We start from the raw sequence: 12,983 nt of genomic DNA on the forward strand, positions 1-12,983 counted from the left end.
CGACCATTTTTCATCATTGTCATAAGTCATCATCAATTGCTATCACCGGTCACCACTGATTACTATCATTGACAATAGTTAAAAACCTCATTCTGAGTTTTCAGTTCTAATTTTTTCACCTACTAAAACAATAATGGAGAATTAATGAATAAATCATCATGAATTATATACATAGGCAAGTATTCGATCAATTTAAATTAAATTTAATAAAAAAATTTAGTTGAATTTATGAGTATCATTTTATCATTTAAACTTTATGTAAAAAATTGAATCGAGTCGAATCAAATGTATTTGTTTAGTTTTTTGTTTAGTTTTTAATCTCTCGTCTTTCTTTTACATAAAATATAAATTATTCATATTTTAAAAAAAATTAAACGTGTTTGGTGTCATCTCCCACTTAAAATAGAAAAAAAAGATTTAGTATATTTCAAATATAAACAAAAAATAGTATCTTAATCAGATATAATTGAATTTGCAGCCAGTGACGAAACTATGTTATAGTTTAATTTTGTATATTTCAGATTTTTATTTATCTAAATCTAAATCTCAATTTTAATTTATTTAAATTTGATAATCTATTTTTTGTGTGATTATTTATATTTTAAGTTTAAGTTTGATTTCTGTATCCGCCCTGCTTGCAGTGTAATATGCATGGAATTTTTTGGTCATCGGTAGTAGAAGCATGTTGCGACAAAAATTTTAAAGAAAAGGCGTTTGAATTATTTCGATTACGAAGGGGCAAGTTAGCTCCTTTTGTTATTGCCATCAACTTTAGTAATGTTTCAGTTTCAACTAATGAATGACTTCGCCATCGTCAAATTGTTGATATTTAAAACATATATTTAAATAATCAGTTATGATTTTAAAAATATTTTTAAAGATGAACACACGAATATTAATCATATAAATTTTTTTACGGATGAACACAAACAAAATTCTAAGGTGGACACAATTAATAAAATAAATAAATGTTAGAAGAAAATTCGGATTTGAGGGTAGTGGATCCGTAGTATAATATCTTTTTAATTTTGTTTGCAAAGTTAAAAATTTATGTGGGTAGATTTTGACAATAATATTTTTTAAATTTAATTTTGTAAATATAATTAATACGTTTATTTGTAACTAAAATGTAAAAGTAAAAGTTAAAATAAATTAAATGGAGTAGTATTTTTATTTTACTTGTAAACTTAAAATAAAGTTTCGATTATTATCATACAATGATGCATATATTGTAAATTGTAATGTAGTTCTTGTTTTGCAGGGTGCCTGGCTAGCCTGCAAGGTGTACGGACGAAACCCGTTTTCCAAGGTGGTCCAATGAAGTTTGAGGGCGACACGTGTTCAAAGTACGGGGAGAAGAGCGGCAGATGGGGTTATGCGGGCTCTACTGCCATGGCTGCATCATACAGTTTGCTGCCTCATTAGTAAGGGCCTCCCCATCTCTGCCGTTGTTTCCATTTTCACCCTCATCTTTAATTTCTTATATTCAAGGTTTATGTAATAAATAAATATTTAAAATATATTTTTATTAAGTATTTTTTTGATAAAAGTAAATATTTAAAGTTATCTTTTTATTAAAATAAACATCTAAAATTTTTAGTATTTTTTTAACTAAATTCAATTTTTTTGAATAATTTGAAGTATTTATAATATAATATTTAATTTAAAATCTTTATATATAATCTACAAATATAATCACTTAACTTCAAAATTTATAAAGAGAATAACAAACCTTTTGAGTTCAGTTGATCGTAATATTTCTTTTTTAATGAATTTGGAGTAAAAAATATTATGGGGTGAAAATGATGAAGGAAGAGACAAAAAGAGGCAACCAGATTGACCAACAAAAAACCGTATAAAAATTTTAACTCAAACGTCAATGGTTGTCCCCTTCTGTTCATGCTGCATCATCATCATCATCATGGATCCACCCTCCCTTTGTCTTTTTATTGCACAATCTTCCAACAACCGCGCTTTCCTTTATTCTTATTTTATTTCGATTTCTTCTCCATAACCCTTCCTTTGTTTCTCTCTCTCCCCCTTATCTTCTTCTTCTTCACTAAAGATCAAGTCCCCTCGAAACCTCTTTCCAGTTCCCTCTGACCAACACAACATGGCTTTCGATGGTTTTGTCCCCGACCATACCAAGGACATGCAAATCCTTGCTCTAAATAACCCCCCACCATCAGCTGTCGAACTCGATCACTGGGAAAGAGCCAAATGTAAGGCCGAGATAATGGGACACCCCATGTACGATCAGCTGTTGGAAGCTCACGTCGCCTGCCTGCGTGTTGCCACGCCTGTTGACCAGCTCGCTCAGATCGATGCTCAGTTGGCTAGGTCACAAGAAGTTTTGGCTAAGTACTCCTCGGCCGCTGCTGCTGCCGCCGCGGGTTCCGTTGAGGAAGAACTCGATCACGTCATGGTAATCCTTTTGCCTTCTCGTTTCCTGATCTCAGTCCTTTGTGTTTCTTAATCAGTTCTGGGCTATCTTTCTCCTTTGGGTCATCGTTGACCAACTGGTTTTAGGTTTTTCTCTTTGTTTACTTATAATCCACCGGTTATACTGATTTTTCTTTTGTTGATTTCTTTTAGCTGATAGATGTCGTTGGCGGTTCTCAAAATCAGCTAACACTTAAATTTAATCTAGCCCTTTTGTTTTCTGGTTTCCCAGGTCACTCAGTGAAAGAAAATATAGAAGAGAGAGAGAGGAGTATTAGTATGTTTTAGCTTAGGATTAGTATTTTACGTGTCAGTTAAAAGAGATATGTAAAATGAAAAAGGTTCTCGTTTCAGTGGTAAGGAAAAGGATATGTGTAGAAATGATTATTCTTCGTGATGTGAACCATCATGAGTTTTGTGCTACCTATAAGAGGAATGGCCCTAGTCATCAATATCCTAAATAACGGACCTTTTCAAGTGTTTTCCAGAAATCATTTGTCTATTGATTGTCGTAATATGTCTCCCCTTGTATTGTTCAGAAAAACGGGAATCTTTTACTTGGTTCGTGGTATATATCTTGACCATAGTTTGAGCATTTATCGTTTCTTCAACATAAGCGATCATTGGATTAATCTTTGGACTTCATGATACTTAGGAAATGGAACCTTCCATTTTTTAGGGTTTATAGGATGGTCTATTCCCCTTTTGCATGTTCTAAAGCTTTCTTATATTTTATCAACATATTATGTGTGGCATCTTTTCTGTTTGAGCATTCTCCTTTTCTTGTACTTTGATGTAGGCAAATTATGTTATATTGCTTGGTTTCTTCAAAGACCAATTGCAACAACATGTTCGCGTTCATGCAATGGAAGCAGTTATGGCTTGTTGGGATCTTGAGCAATCACTTCAAAGTTTAACAGGTAAATCTCTCTCCCTACTACAAACAGCTCCTGGAAGAATTAGCATGCCGATGCATCGTTATATTGTACCGGAGTTATGTTATTCGTTTCAGTTATATCTTGTGTTATTCCTTTTGGTACAGAGTTCAGCCAATTTTATACACAATTGTGTTTGCTAGTTCTCTACTAGTGAACAACTGAACAGTGTTTATTTTTTTTTACAGAATTATATAAGTTGTAGATTGTTAACCAATCTTTCTCTCTCAGAGCCGAAACTGGACACCATGGCAGAGCAATGCTAATGCTAGTTACTATGATCTTGTCACATTAATTCAATGGGAACAGAAAATAAGTCTATGGATGAGTCATAATATGAACTTAATCCTTCCCTGTTTATTTTGATTGTTTTGGAAAATGACTGCATTAACTGCGGATTGAAGTGGCAATGGCAAAACTTAGAGCTAAACTAAAAAGCATGGAACAGGTGTCTCTCCAGGTGAAGGCACCGGTGCAACCATGTCTGATGACGAAGATGAGGCTGTAGATGGTGACACTAGTTTGTTTGATGGAAGTTTCGATGGCTTTGACAGCATGGGGTTTGGCCCCCTCGTCCCAACCGAGACCGAGAGATCATTAATGGAGCGTGTTACGCAAGAACTGAAGCACGAGCTGAAACAGGTATGACTTTTCGAAATTAATAGTAAAATGGCTCAACAAATAACACTAAAGCTAAACATGTTCCGGTCATTTTAGGGCTACAAGGAGAAAATTGTGGACATTAGAGAGGAAATTCTGCGTAAGAGACGAGCCGGAAAGCTACCAGGCGACACCACATCGTTTTTAAAAGCTTGGTGGCAGTCACATTCCAAGTGGCCTTACCCAACTGTGAGTGTGATATGCTTTTCCCTGCCAGTTCTGATTGATCAAAATATGTTGCTTCCAACAGTTTCATGACAATAGTGTTTCCTCTTAAATATTGCTTCAGGAGGAAGACAAAGCAAAATTAGTCCAGGAAACAGGTTTGCAGTTAAAGCAAATTAACAACTGGTTCATAAACCAGAGAAAAAGGAATTGGCATAGTAACCCCTCTACCTCTCTAAAGAGCAAACGTAAGAGGTAGGCTGCTTATTCAAGAGTACCATTGGCTACTTTTGACTTGGGAAGAAGTACACGGGATGAACCTGTATTGAACACTTGGTGTAAATTAAAAAAAAAGAATCTCTTAATAGATAACTCCATGTTTGATGTTCCACTGTCGATCTGTTCATAGTAGAGGGAGTTGAGTATGACGCTGTTGCAATGGGAACGGCTAGCATTGCTTTTCAGCTTTAATCTGATGCTGATATTTGTGTGTAACAATTGTTGTTTTAGATCCTTAATTTAGAGCATGTATAAGACCGGTAAAAAAATATTAAGTCCTCTGCATAATGATGAAATGAGCATTGTTGGACGGTTCTGGGCTCATGTTTTCTTATCTGTGGACGGTATTGGCTTCTATGTCATGGGTTATATTGTAAATTATGTTCTTGAATATATATCTCTATGCAATGTTTCTACGTGCGAAGTAATTATCATATAATTAAGGTTCATTGTTGCCTATGTAGTAAATCTAATTTATCAATTTTATCTCTATTATTTTTTCATCAATTTAACCATCGAAGTTGTTTAACGTGTTTATCCCAACCCTTGAAGTTCTTTTTGACTAACAGTATGTTATTCTTCTGTATTATCAACACTAATAATTTTCAAATCAACCAATATTACAAGATGATATGACATATATTTAAAAATAAATAATAAATATTTAACATATTTACTAAATGCAATGGTAAGAAAAAAATTCAAAAATTTAACTCAATCCCTTAATATTACTAAAATAAATAATATTTTTTAGAACTTATTCTAATCATTTTAATAAAATATTTTAACCTACTAACTTAGTCCGCAGATGCGGAACTATGTGCATGGTCAAAGAACTTCAAGAGTTACAATAAATACCCTAAATAGCAGAGACGAAATTAATAAATTGGCTACATGGCAACAATGACCCTTAACTCTCTATAATTTAATAATGCATCAAAACTTTGATCAAGTTCCCACCTGCAAACATTATAGAATTAATATAAATGAATTATAAATTAATGAATTAGCAAGAAATGCCAAAAAGCAATTCAACCCTGTTTAGGTTGAAAGTTTGACATGTAGGCACCCAAGAATAGAAGTTACATATAAACATAAAATTCAGACGGTAAGTCTACTGTCAAGCAAATACAACTTCTATAAATAATATAATTAAATAATAATAAACTTAGTTCCCTTCCTCTCTCTCTCTCTCTCTCTCTCTGCTGTGTACGTTCACGCCAAGCAGCGGCACATTTACGACCACCTATTATTACTCCAACTGCCTGTAAATGCACAGTAAACAAGAGATGTCAACATTAAGCAGGTTCTCCGAAATCATATTTGAAACCAGAGTGTTTTCTGCTTATTTTTGTGGGTTTTGTCCCTTTGATTGTATTTTTGCTGCAATGGAGCGCAACTCATTTGCTATCTCGGTGAAGTTCGGTCTCTCTGATGGCTCAGATGACCAGCATCTCTCCATCAATGATCTCCATTCCGGGTCACAGCATTCTGGAACCGGTGGCCTTAGCGTATTACTTACAATGCCACCTGAACGAATTCAATTCAAGGCAAATGCTCAGTGACACAGTGTGAACCATTGGAATATAATGGTTTGAACAATTGAATTCACGAATACATTTATAAATAATGCAATTACCAATAATAGCCCCATAATGTAAGTCTGAATATGGTTCTTCTCCAGTGAGAAGCTCCCACATAACAATACCGAATGAGAACACATCCACCTAAATTACAGGAAATACCAAACAGAAACCTTGTGATATTATCATGTGCGACAGAAGTTAGCATGTATGAAATGGACTGGTAGCGGGCACTAAACTAAACAATGTGCAATCACAAACCTTTTCTGAGACAAGATTGCTGCTGCCATTCAGAAGTTCTGGTGCCATCCACGGAAGGGTTCCACGGACACCACCTGCGATCAGAGTTTGACATTTCACCTTGGATAGGCCCAAATCACCAACCTAGTACAGGAAAACTTAGCACGAGAACTGAATGAATAGTTGGGATTGAAATTGAAGTAATCATTTAAACCACTAAGCAAATGCAAGAGAACCTCCCTGTATTAAGTTAAGATAAATAAGAGTACATTGGCCGAAAAAAAACACAAGTACCGTGCAATCATGAATCACCCATTTTTGGCATCATACTTAGCTTGCTCCTGCTCTTAACAGTTGATCAAACAGCAAAAACATACCAGAAACCATAATTTTACTTTGAGAGAAACAAGGTCCTCGTTAACTCAAGGTTAAATGAAATGTATATGTGCGTACTCTTCGCACAATTGAAGGTTAATATTTCCATAACAACTTTAAATATCACAGTCGACGTCTAAAGTATAAATCAGTCGGTTATTCATATTATTAGAGAGTACTCTTGAAGAATTCAGGAATTCATTCAAAACCTTGCTCTGTCCGTGTGAACTGAATTCTACTCTTGAGCCAAATATACCCGCATAAACCTCAATCCCACAACAATACTAAGAACATTTAACATATCAGGCAACTCAATCACAAAATTGCTCTCCTTGAGAATATAATACAACTTTAAACTTGCCAACTTAACGTACTCTAAACAAGCAAATATGTCAAAGTAGTACTCAGTGAATATATAGAACTGTCAATTTCATCTAAGGATCTTTGGAACAAATAATGAAATGCTTCCCACCATAGACCTGGCACCAGAATGGATTGCAAGCAAAACTAAGACCCGAACACTAACCTTGCATATCGGGCGATGGGGGTCTCGAAGATTGACAAGTAAATTGTCACTCTTCAAATCAAAGTGCACTATATTCTTTCCATGCAAATACTCCATTCCAAAAGCCACATCCATGGCAATCAAAAGTTGTTTACGCTTGTCAAGATTCCTGGAAAGAGCAAGTCGCCCAATAATTATTTATAATCAGATAAATGCTCGATTAAAACACACATTAGGAATCTTATACAGTATAGCAAACAAAACTAGAACTTTTAGTACCTCTCATTCTTTTGTAAAGCAGTCCTTAAAGAACCATTCACCATATATTCTGTCACTGTTGCCACAGAGCCACCAGGACCATCGAGAACAACACCATAGAAAGCCACAACATTGGGATGATGCAAGTCAGCAAGCTTAATTGCCTCGTTCCAAAAATCATCAATCTTATCATATGCATTTAGCACAGTACAAACTATTAGAGAGTGATATTTCATAGTCGAGCTACTATGGAGAAAATAGGAGCATGAAAAGACGAAATAAAAAGCCAGACCATCAGTTCCTGTTCAGAAGGTTTCCCTGCAAAACATCTATCATTGATCCGTTTGATTGCAACATCAGTACCCCGCCACTTCCCATGATAAACAGTACCAAAGGTCCCAGAACCAAGCTCTTGAAGTTCTTCAAGGTCAATGTTTTTTATAATCTGACAAGAATATAGGTAAACTTAAGGGCAAAAAGAGTTTAACATTAAAGCACAAACATCACAATGAAAACAATAAATTCAACCTGCAAGCAACCAATGCCATCTGAAACTCGAAAACCAATTTTTTTGCTGTCTGGTTGTTTGGTTTTGATTTCCTAAATTAAGAAAACAAAACATTAAAGATGGTCCAAGGAATGCATGTAGAGATTGAATGAAGAGATCTTAGATTGCACACCTCAAATTTAGCTTTATGCTGCATTTCAATGTTTCTAGTTGAAACATTTGTCTCTTGATCGCCTTTAAAACCAGATTTGTCAGTTGCTGCTGGTATGTCAGGATTGGAAGGGGTAGATGACTGGAAAACAGAAGCAGCGACTCCCTCAGCATTAGCTTGTAGTTCTTTCTTTATTAGTTCCTCAGCTGAGCCTTTGGCAGTGAAGGAAAAGACCATAAACATTTACTCCATGCAGAAATGCCAACATCAGTATCAAACAGAAATCAAATATCTCACCTTGTGTGGACTGTGTGTGGTCTGAAATGAAATCCTTGTTCAAATGATTTAATGGCAGGTAAACTTCATCTTGCAGTTGGGCTTTAGATTCACCACTGATTACTGACTCGTTCTCTTCAAAAGGGTCTATGGTAGCTAATCCCTCTCTCTGTGTTTGAATCTTGTTAGGTCTAGGAGGAAAGTGAGCATATTGCTGTAATTTCCAAGGATCTTGATTACTAAAGAGTGAATTCACAGAATCCAAAACATCTTCCCCTCTACCGGAGTTTGAAAAAGAAGTTTGGGTGTTGGCATTCAAAGGAGTATCTTCTGTATCATTCAGAACAATCTTCTGTTGCATCCACGGGACATTATCTAATTTATGTGCCGATTGAAGACCGGAAAATGGAGGGTTCCCATATTGAACTTCAACTGAATCAAAATTTTGCGCTCCAACTTTTGGTTGTGAATGTGTTATTACATTATCCAAAATACCCATATCATTAGAGTCTATTTGTTTGCTAAAGATACTGTCCAAAAGCACCTCTCTCCCTGCTACTTGTGGAGATCTTTCATCCAAGACATCTTTTCTGGTTTTGTAAACAGATGAATTACCCTGCTCACTGATTATCTTTAGTGACTCCAATATCCCATCAACTGGGATTAGAGGGTTTGGGTCTACATTATCTTGTTTGGGGATAGTATGAATATTGCCATGGTATTCTCTTGAGGCTTCAGGCACTGGCTGCTCTGAAGCATGAACGCCAATTGCCCCAGTATATGGAACCTCCTGTTTAAGCAAGTATTGAGACGGCAAAACATATTGTGATTGTAACTCACCTGCTATAAAACCCTGACTTAATGGAAACCTAGGATGCTCAGAATTATCAGTTCTCGAGTTAATATTTTTTTCAAGTTCATTTTGTATGTCAATACCTTGAGAGAATCCAAGTGCATCTGACTGAAGTCTTCCAATTTGATGGTCAATGTGAGCACGCTGTACAATGTTATCCCCTAATGCTCCAGTCACAACTTTGTTTGCTGATGAAAACTTCATACCATCTTCTAGACGCACATCTTCTGGACGCAGACTTTGACAATTTGAGTTTATATTTACTAAAGGTGTTGCACTGATATTTCTTTCATCCTTCACCAAAGGATCAGAATGGGCATGAGGTAAAGCCTTCTGACACATACAACAGTCTTCTAGCCTTGGAATTTTCTCATGAATAATTGCTTGTTGTAGCTGAACTACAGTTGGTCTAATACCAACATGGGAAGTGGAGGGAGTCATTGTCTTGTGCATAGCAGGAATCAACTGATGAGAGGCAACATTATCACAGAAATGTTGTTGGCCGAATATAGAATCAGTGTTGCCCACCAACGTAGGATTTGAGTACCCCATTTGAGGTGTAAGATGCACATAATCAGAACGATTTATAACATCATGGCCAGAAACAATATGCGTAGATCCATAATGTTGTGGCATATCATATCTCACTTGTTGAGGTGTGGACTCAACCTCAGGTTCAGAAGACAATGTTTGAGGAGGAGCAGACTTAATCATTGGAATTCCTAAATGAACAGCAGAATAATCTGCATAAACAGCCGGATTAGGATCCACAACCATTATTTTTGGACCAGTATCAACAGAAGTAGCTGAATTCCCTCTGGGTGACAACATGCTTGTTGATGGAGCCCCACTAACATCCCCCTGGCTTACACCAACTGTATGAACAACCTCACTCCCACTAAAATTAGAATTCCGTGTGGAAGCCAAACTTGCTAAGCTCTCCTTCTGAATAATGCTACCAGCCGATCCTTCCACAATTCTATTCACTGCCTCAACATATTTCTGCCCATTGTCAATTAAATCCCCAAATTGAACCATACCAGAAGGATCAAACTCCGAAGCCGAAAACAAAAATACCCTTAATTTAGCTGACCCATCTGAAGACCTTTCAACCACTTTGTCGTACTCATCCATCATATTGTCAAGATCATCCAGGGATGAAATAGATACCAATGAATCGAGATCCTCATCAGGAAGCTGGCACTTAATAACCACAGGTTGCCCATAAGCATCTACCATCTTTTGCACAAACTCATTAAAGCTCACATCTCTCCTGAGCCTGATAATCCTTGTCTGCCCCCCAACATATCTCAACACCCCATCACTAGGTCTAGGCAATATCTTCCCCCCGAAACTAAACAAAATCTTAACCTTTTTTCCTGACACCGAATCAGCCCCACCCTCATCACTCACCTGATCAGCCCCGCTGCCATTGCTTCTGAGTCCTAAACTTGGTTTATGAGCAAGCCCACCCAATAATTCATTATTCAACTGATCATTTCCACTGCCACTGCCCCTATTTCCAATATTGGAACTTGATCCAAAACCTGTTGGCTTAACATCATTACTCACTTGTTCACTTCCATCCCCACTGCTTCTATTGCCCAGACTAGGACTAGAACCATGCCCAGGCACCATATCGTTACTAACTTGATCCACAGCATTAGCGACAACCATATTGCTCAAATTGGGATTATAGCCAAACCCATCAACAGGGTTCATACTTGGGCGCCCAAGCGCCATAGGCGCAGGCATTGGCATTAGAGGCCTCAATGCAGGGGCGCCCGGTGCCTAGGGTACTGCATTGGCATACCCTAAACCTACAAAACCAGCATTAGTCATGGTTGCTGGATAAAAAACAGTCATGGTACCAGGACTTACAGGCTCCCGAGATGGGTTGGGAAAAAACCCTTTGATGTTTCTACCAGTGACATTATCAGTAGCAGCAACGCGGGGCTCTTCAGTTATAGTTCTAGCCACATTCAACGGTCTCAGATCTTCTGGTATAGCGTTGGGATCAAATGCCATGATCAAGAACACAGGATTCAGCTAAGCTTAGACTAGTTAAAATCAAGTGCAAAAGAGATAAAGCTAGGGTTTTGGTTTCTGGATTTTGTTTATTCCCGTACAATATACTAGAATTTTCATAAGATCTCTGAGAACAGCAATAACACTTCTTTTACATAAAAGGGTATTACTACTATTTCCTAAAAGCAACAAAAGGAGCTAAAAAATTAAAAATGAAGACTAATAGCGGTGAGAGGGAGAGAGAGAAGATGAGGGCAAACGAGACAGCGACAGCGGGTCAACGGTGGTCCGGAACCGCCTTTGATCCAGGGCATTTTCGGAGCTTACGACGAATCATTAACTCTCCTTTTGTCTCTCAACTGCCTATCTACCTCTGTTTCTCTCTCAGGAAATCCAATCTTTTGGCGCCTAGGTTGTTTTGAGAATCATACTCACCGGGTTTTTTTTCCTGGGGTTTTGATTTTCTCGATAAAACCAATGAGATTGAAATTGGCTGGCAGTGATTTTTTATTTGTTATTATTTTCTCCCGAAGGTGCAAAGGTTAACAAATGGGAGAAAACAGGGGGATTATGGGTGACGACACGTGGATGGATTCATGCAAATGCTCAGAGAGAATCGTAGGATGATTTTGATTTATAAAGATAAAACAGAATGATTGTGACGACTTCAATTTCTATAATATGGACTTGGGTTAAATCCGCATCCTTTAAAAATGAACGAGATTTATATGTTATACAATACTTGAACATGAGGTTAATTAAGCTAATATTGCAATAATAAAAATAAATTATATCAAAATGAAAACTTCCTATCTATGAGAAGAAAGAAGAAAAATAAATATTTTAATTCAATTAATGTTGTTGTTATTAATTTAATTTAAAAATAATAGATTTAGACTCGATTAAATGCATACTATTTTATGAAAATGAAAATCGATCATACATAACAATAACTTGAAAAGCTACAAACTATTAGCATCCTATCAACTTCATGCGAAGGTGAATGGTGGTACATCCACTGTCCTACGGGTTGACCACGAGCCATCCACACTAGGCCATCACCTTGGTCGTATCTGAGAATTCCACATGTCGATCCGCTCTTAACCACCTTGTCCGCACTTGCTTTAACCCATTCTTCTAACGGTATTCTCCACAGTATCAAGCCATTACTCTCATCTTGTAGCAGCAGAAACATGTGACTCGTCCCTTCAAATCGTCTATTCTCCGGTAATCAATTGCTCTTATCCATCATTGTTTCTCGCTTCGAAAAAATTTCATCCAATACCCTCTTATTCCTTCTATTCTATAAGCTCCAACAGACACTATGGAATAAGATACCTCAGTTCTCACCAATACCTGCAGTAGTGTGATATATAATATATATTGAATTTTATTTAAAAATCACTATTTTAAAAAGAAGTCATATGTCATGTTCTTAGAATACCACATAACTTTTCAATGAAAAATAAGTATGAATTATGTGTATCATTATTGAAAAATTCAAAGATCAAACTAAACAAAATAGATATTAAAATGCTAGTGAAATACAACTTAAAGAGTTAAATAATGCATTTAACCTTAAAGTAATATATAATAAATTCAACCAAATTCATCCAAAAAAAATACAATTATCTATGAAAGTGCCAAGGCATTTTATTTATTTATTTAATCTATTTATCCTTTATTGAAATTTTTTACGTATAAATCATGATTTTTCCAACACTA

The 12,983-nt window shown here is 36.3% G+C and overlaps 2 protein-coding genes across 2 annotated transcripts; one reads left to right on the forward strand and one right to left on the reverse strand.

Annotated features, from left to right (window-relative positions):
* The first annotated feature begins 2,003 nt into the window (after positions 1-2,003).
* Positions 2,004-4,751, forward strand: LOC120156941 (homeobox protein knotted-1-like LET12). Its single transcript, XM_039168210.1, has 5 exons — positions 2,004-2,425; positions 3,242-3,362; positions 3,826-4,019; positions 4,095-4,226; positions 4,327-4,751. Exons 1-5 carry the CDS (start codon positions 2,114-2,116, stop codon positions 4,459-4,461), a joined length of 894 nt encoding a protein of 297 aa, XP_039024141.1. The 5' UTR covers positions 2,004-2,113; the 3' UTR covers positions 4,462-4,751.
* An 891-nt stretch (positions 4,752-5,642) lies between these two features.
* Positions 5,643-11,861, reverse strand: LOC120156940. Its single transcript, XM_039168209.1, has 9 exons — positions 8,399-11,861; positions 8,123-8,313; positions 7,971-8,042; positions 7,735-7,887; positions 7,464-7,627; positions 7,206-7,353; positions 6,326-6,448; positions 6,121-6,208; positions 5,643-6,011 (listed from the first exon to the last, which is right to left on the reverse strand). Exons 1-9 carry the CDS (start codon positions 10,989-10,991, stop codon positions 5,827-5,829), a joined length of 3,717 nt encoding a protein of 1,238 aa, XP_039024140.1. The 5' UTR covers positions 10,992-11,861; the 3' UTR covers positions 5,643-5,826.
* Between the last annotated feature and the right edge of the window lie 1,122 nt (positions 11,862-12,983).

Source organism: Hibiscus syriacus, unplaced genomic scaffold, assembly GCF_006381635.1.
Source record: "Hibiscus syriacus cultivar Baekdansim isolate YM2019G1 unplaced genomic scaffold, ASM638163v2 tig00111238_pilon, whole genome shotgun sequence".
In the NCBI taxonomy this organism is placed as follows: domain Eukaryota; kingdom Viridiplantae; phylum Streptophyta; class Magnoliopsida; order Malvales; family Malvaceae; genus Hibiscus; species Hibiscus syriacus.

Bases quoted from the DNA above. Each gene is read 5' to 3' on its own strand.
- LOC120156941 (XM_039168210.1), top strand. From the start codon at position 2,114: ATGGCTTTCGATGGTTTTGTCCCCGACCATACCAAGGACATGCAAATC. The intron at 2,426-3,241 runs GTAATCCTTTTG...ACTTTGATGTAG, and splicing joins AAGAACTCGATCACGTCATG to GCAAATTATGTTATATTGCT. The intron at 4,227-4,326 runs GTGAGTGTGATA...ATATTGCTTCAG, and splicing joins CCAAGTGGCCTTACCCAACT to GAGGAAGACAAAGCAAAATT.
- LOC120156940 (XM_039168209.1), bottom strand. From the start codon at position 10,991: ATGCCAATGCCTGCGCCTATGGCGCTTGGGCGCCCAAGTATGAACCCT. The intron at 7,354-7,463 runs GTACTAAAAGTT...TGCTCTTTCCAG, and splicing joins GCTTTACAAAAGAATGAGAG to GAATCTTGACAAGCGTAAAC. The intron at 6,209-6,325 runs GTTTGTGATTGC...CCTGTAATTTAG, and splicing joins GCAATCTTGTCTCAGAAAAG to GTGGATGTGTTCTCATTCGG.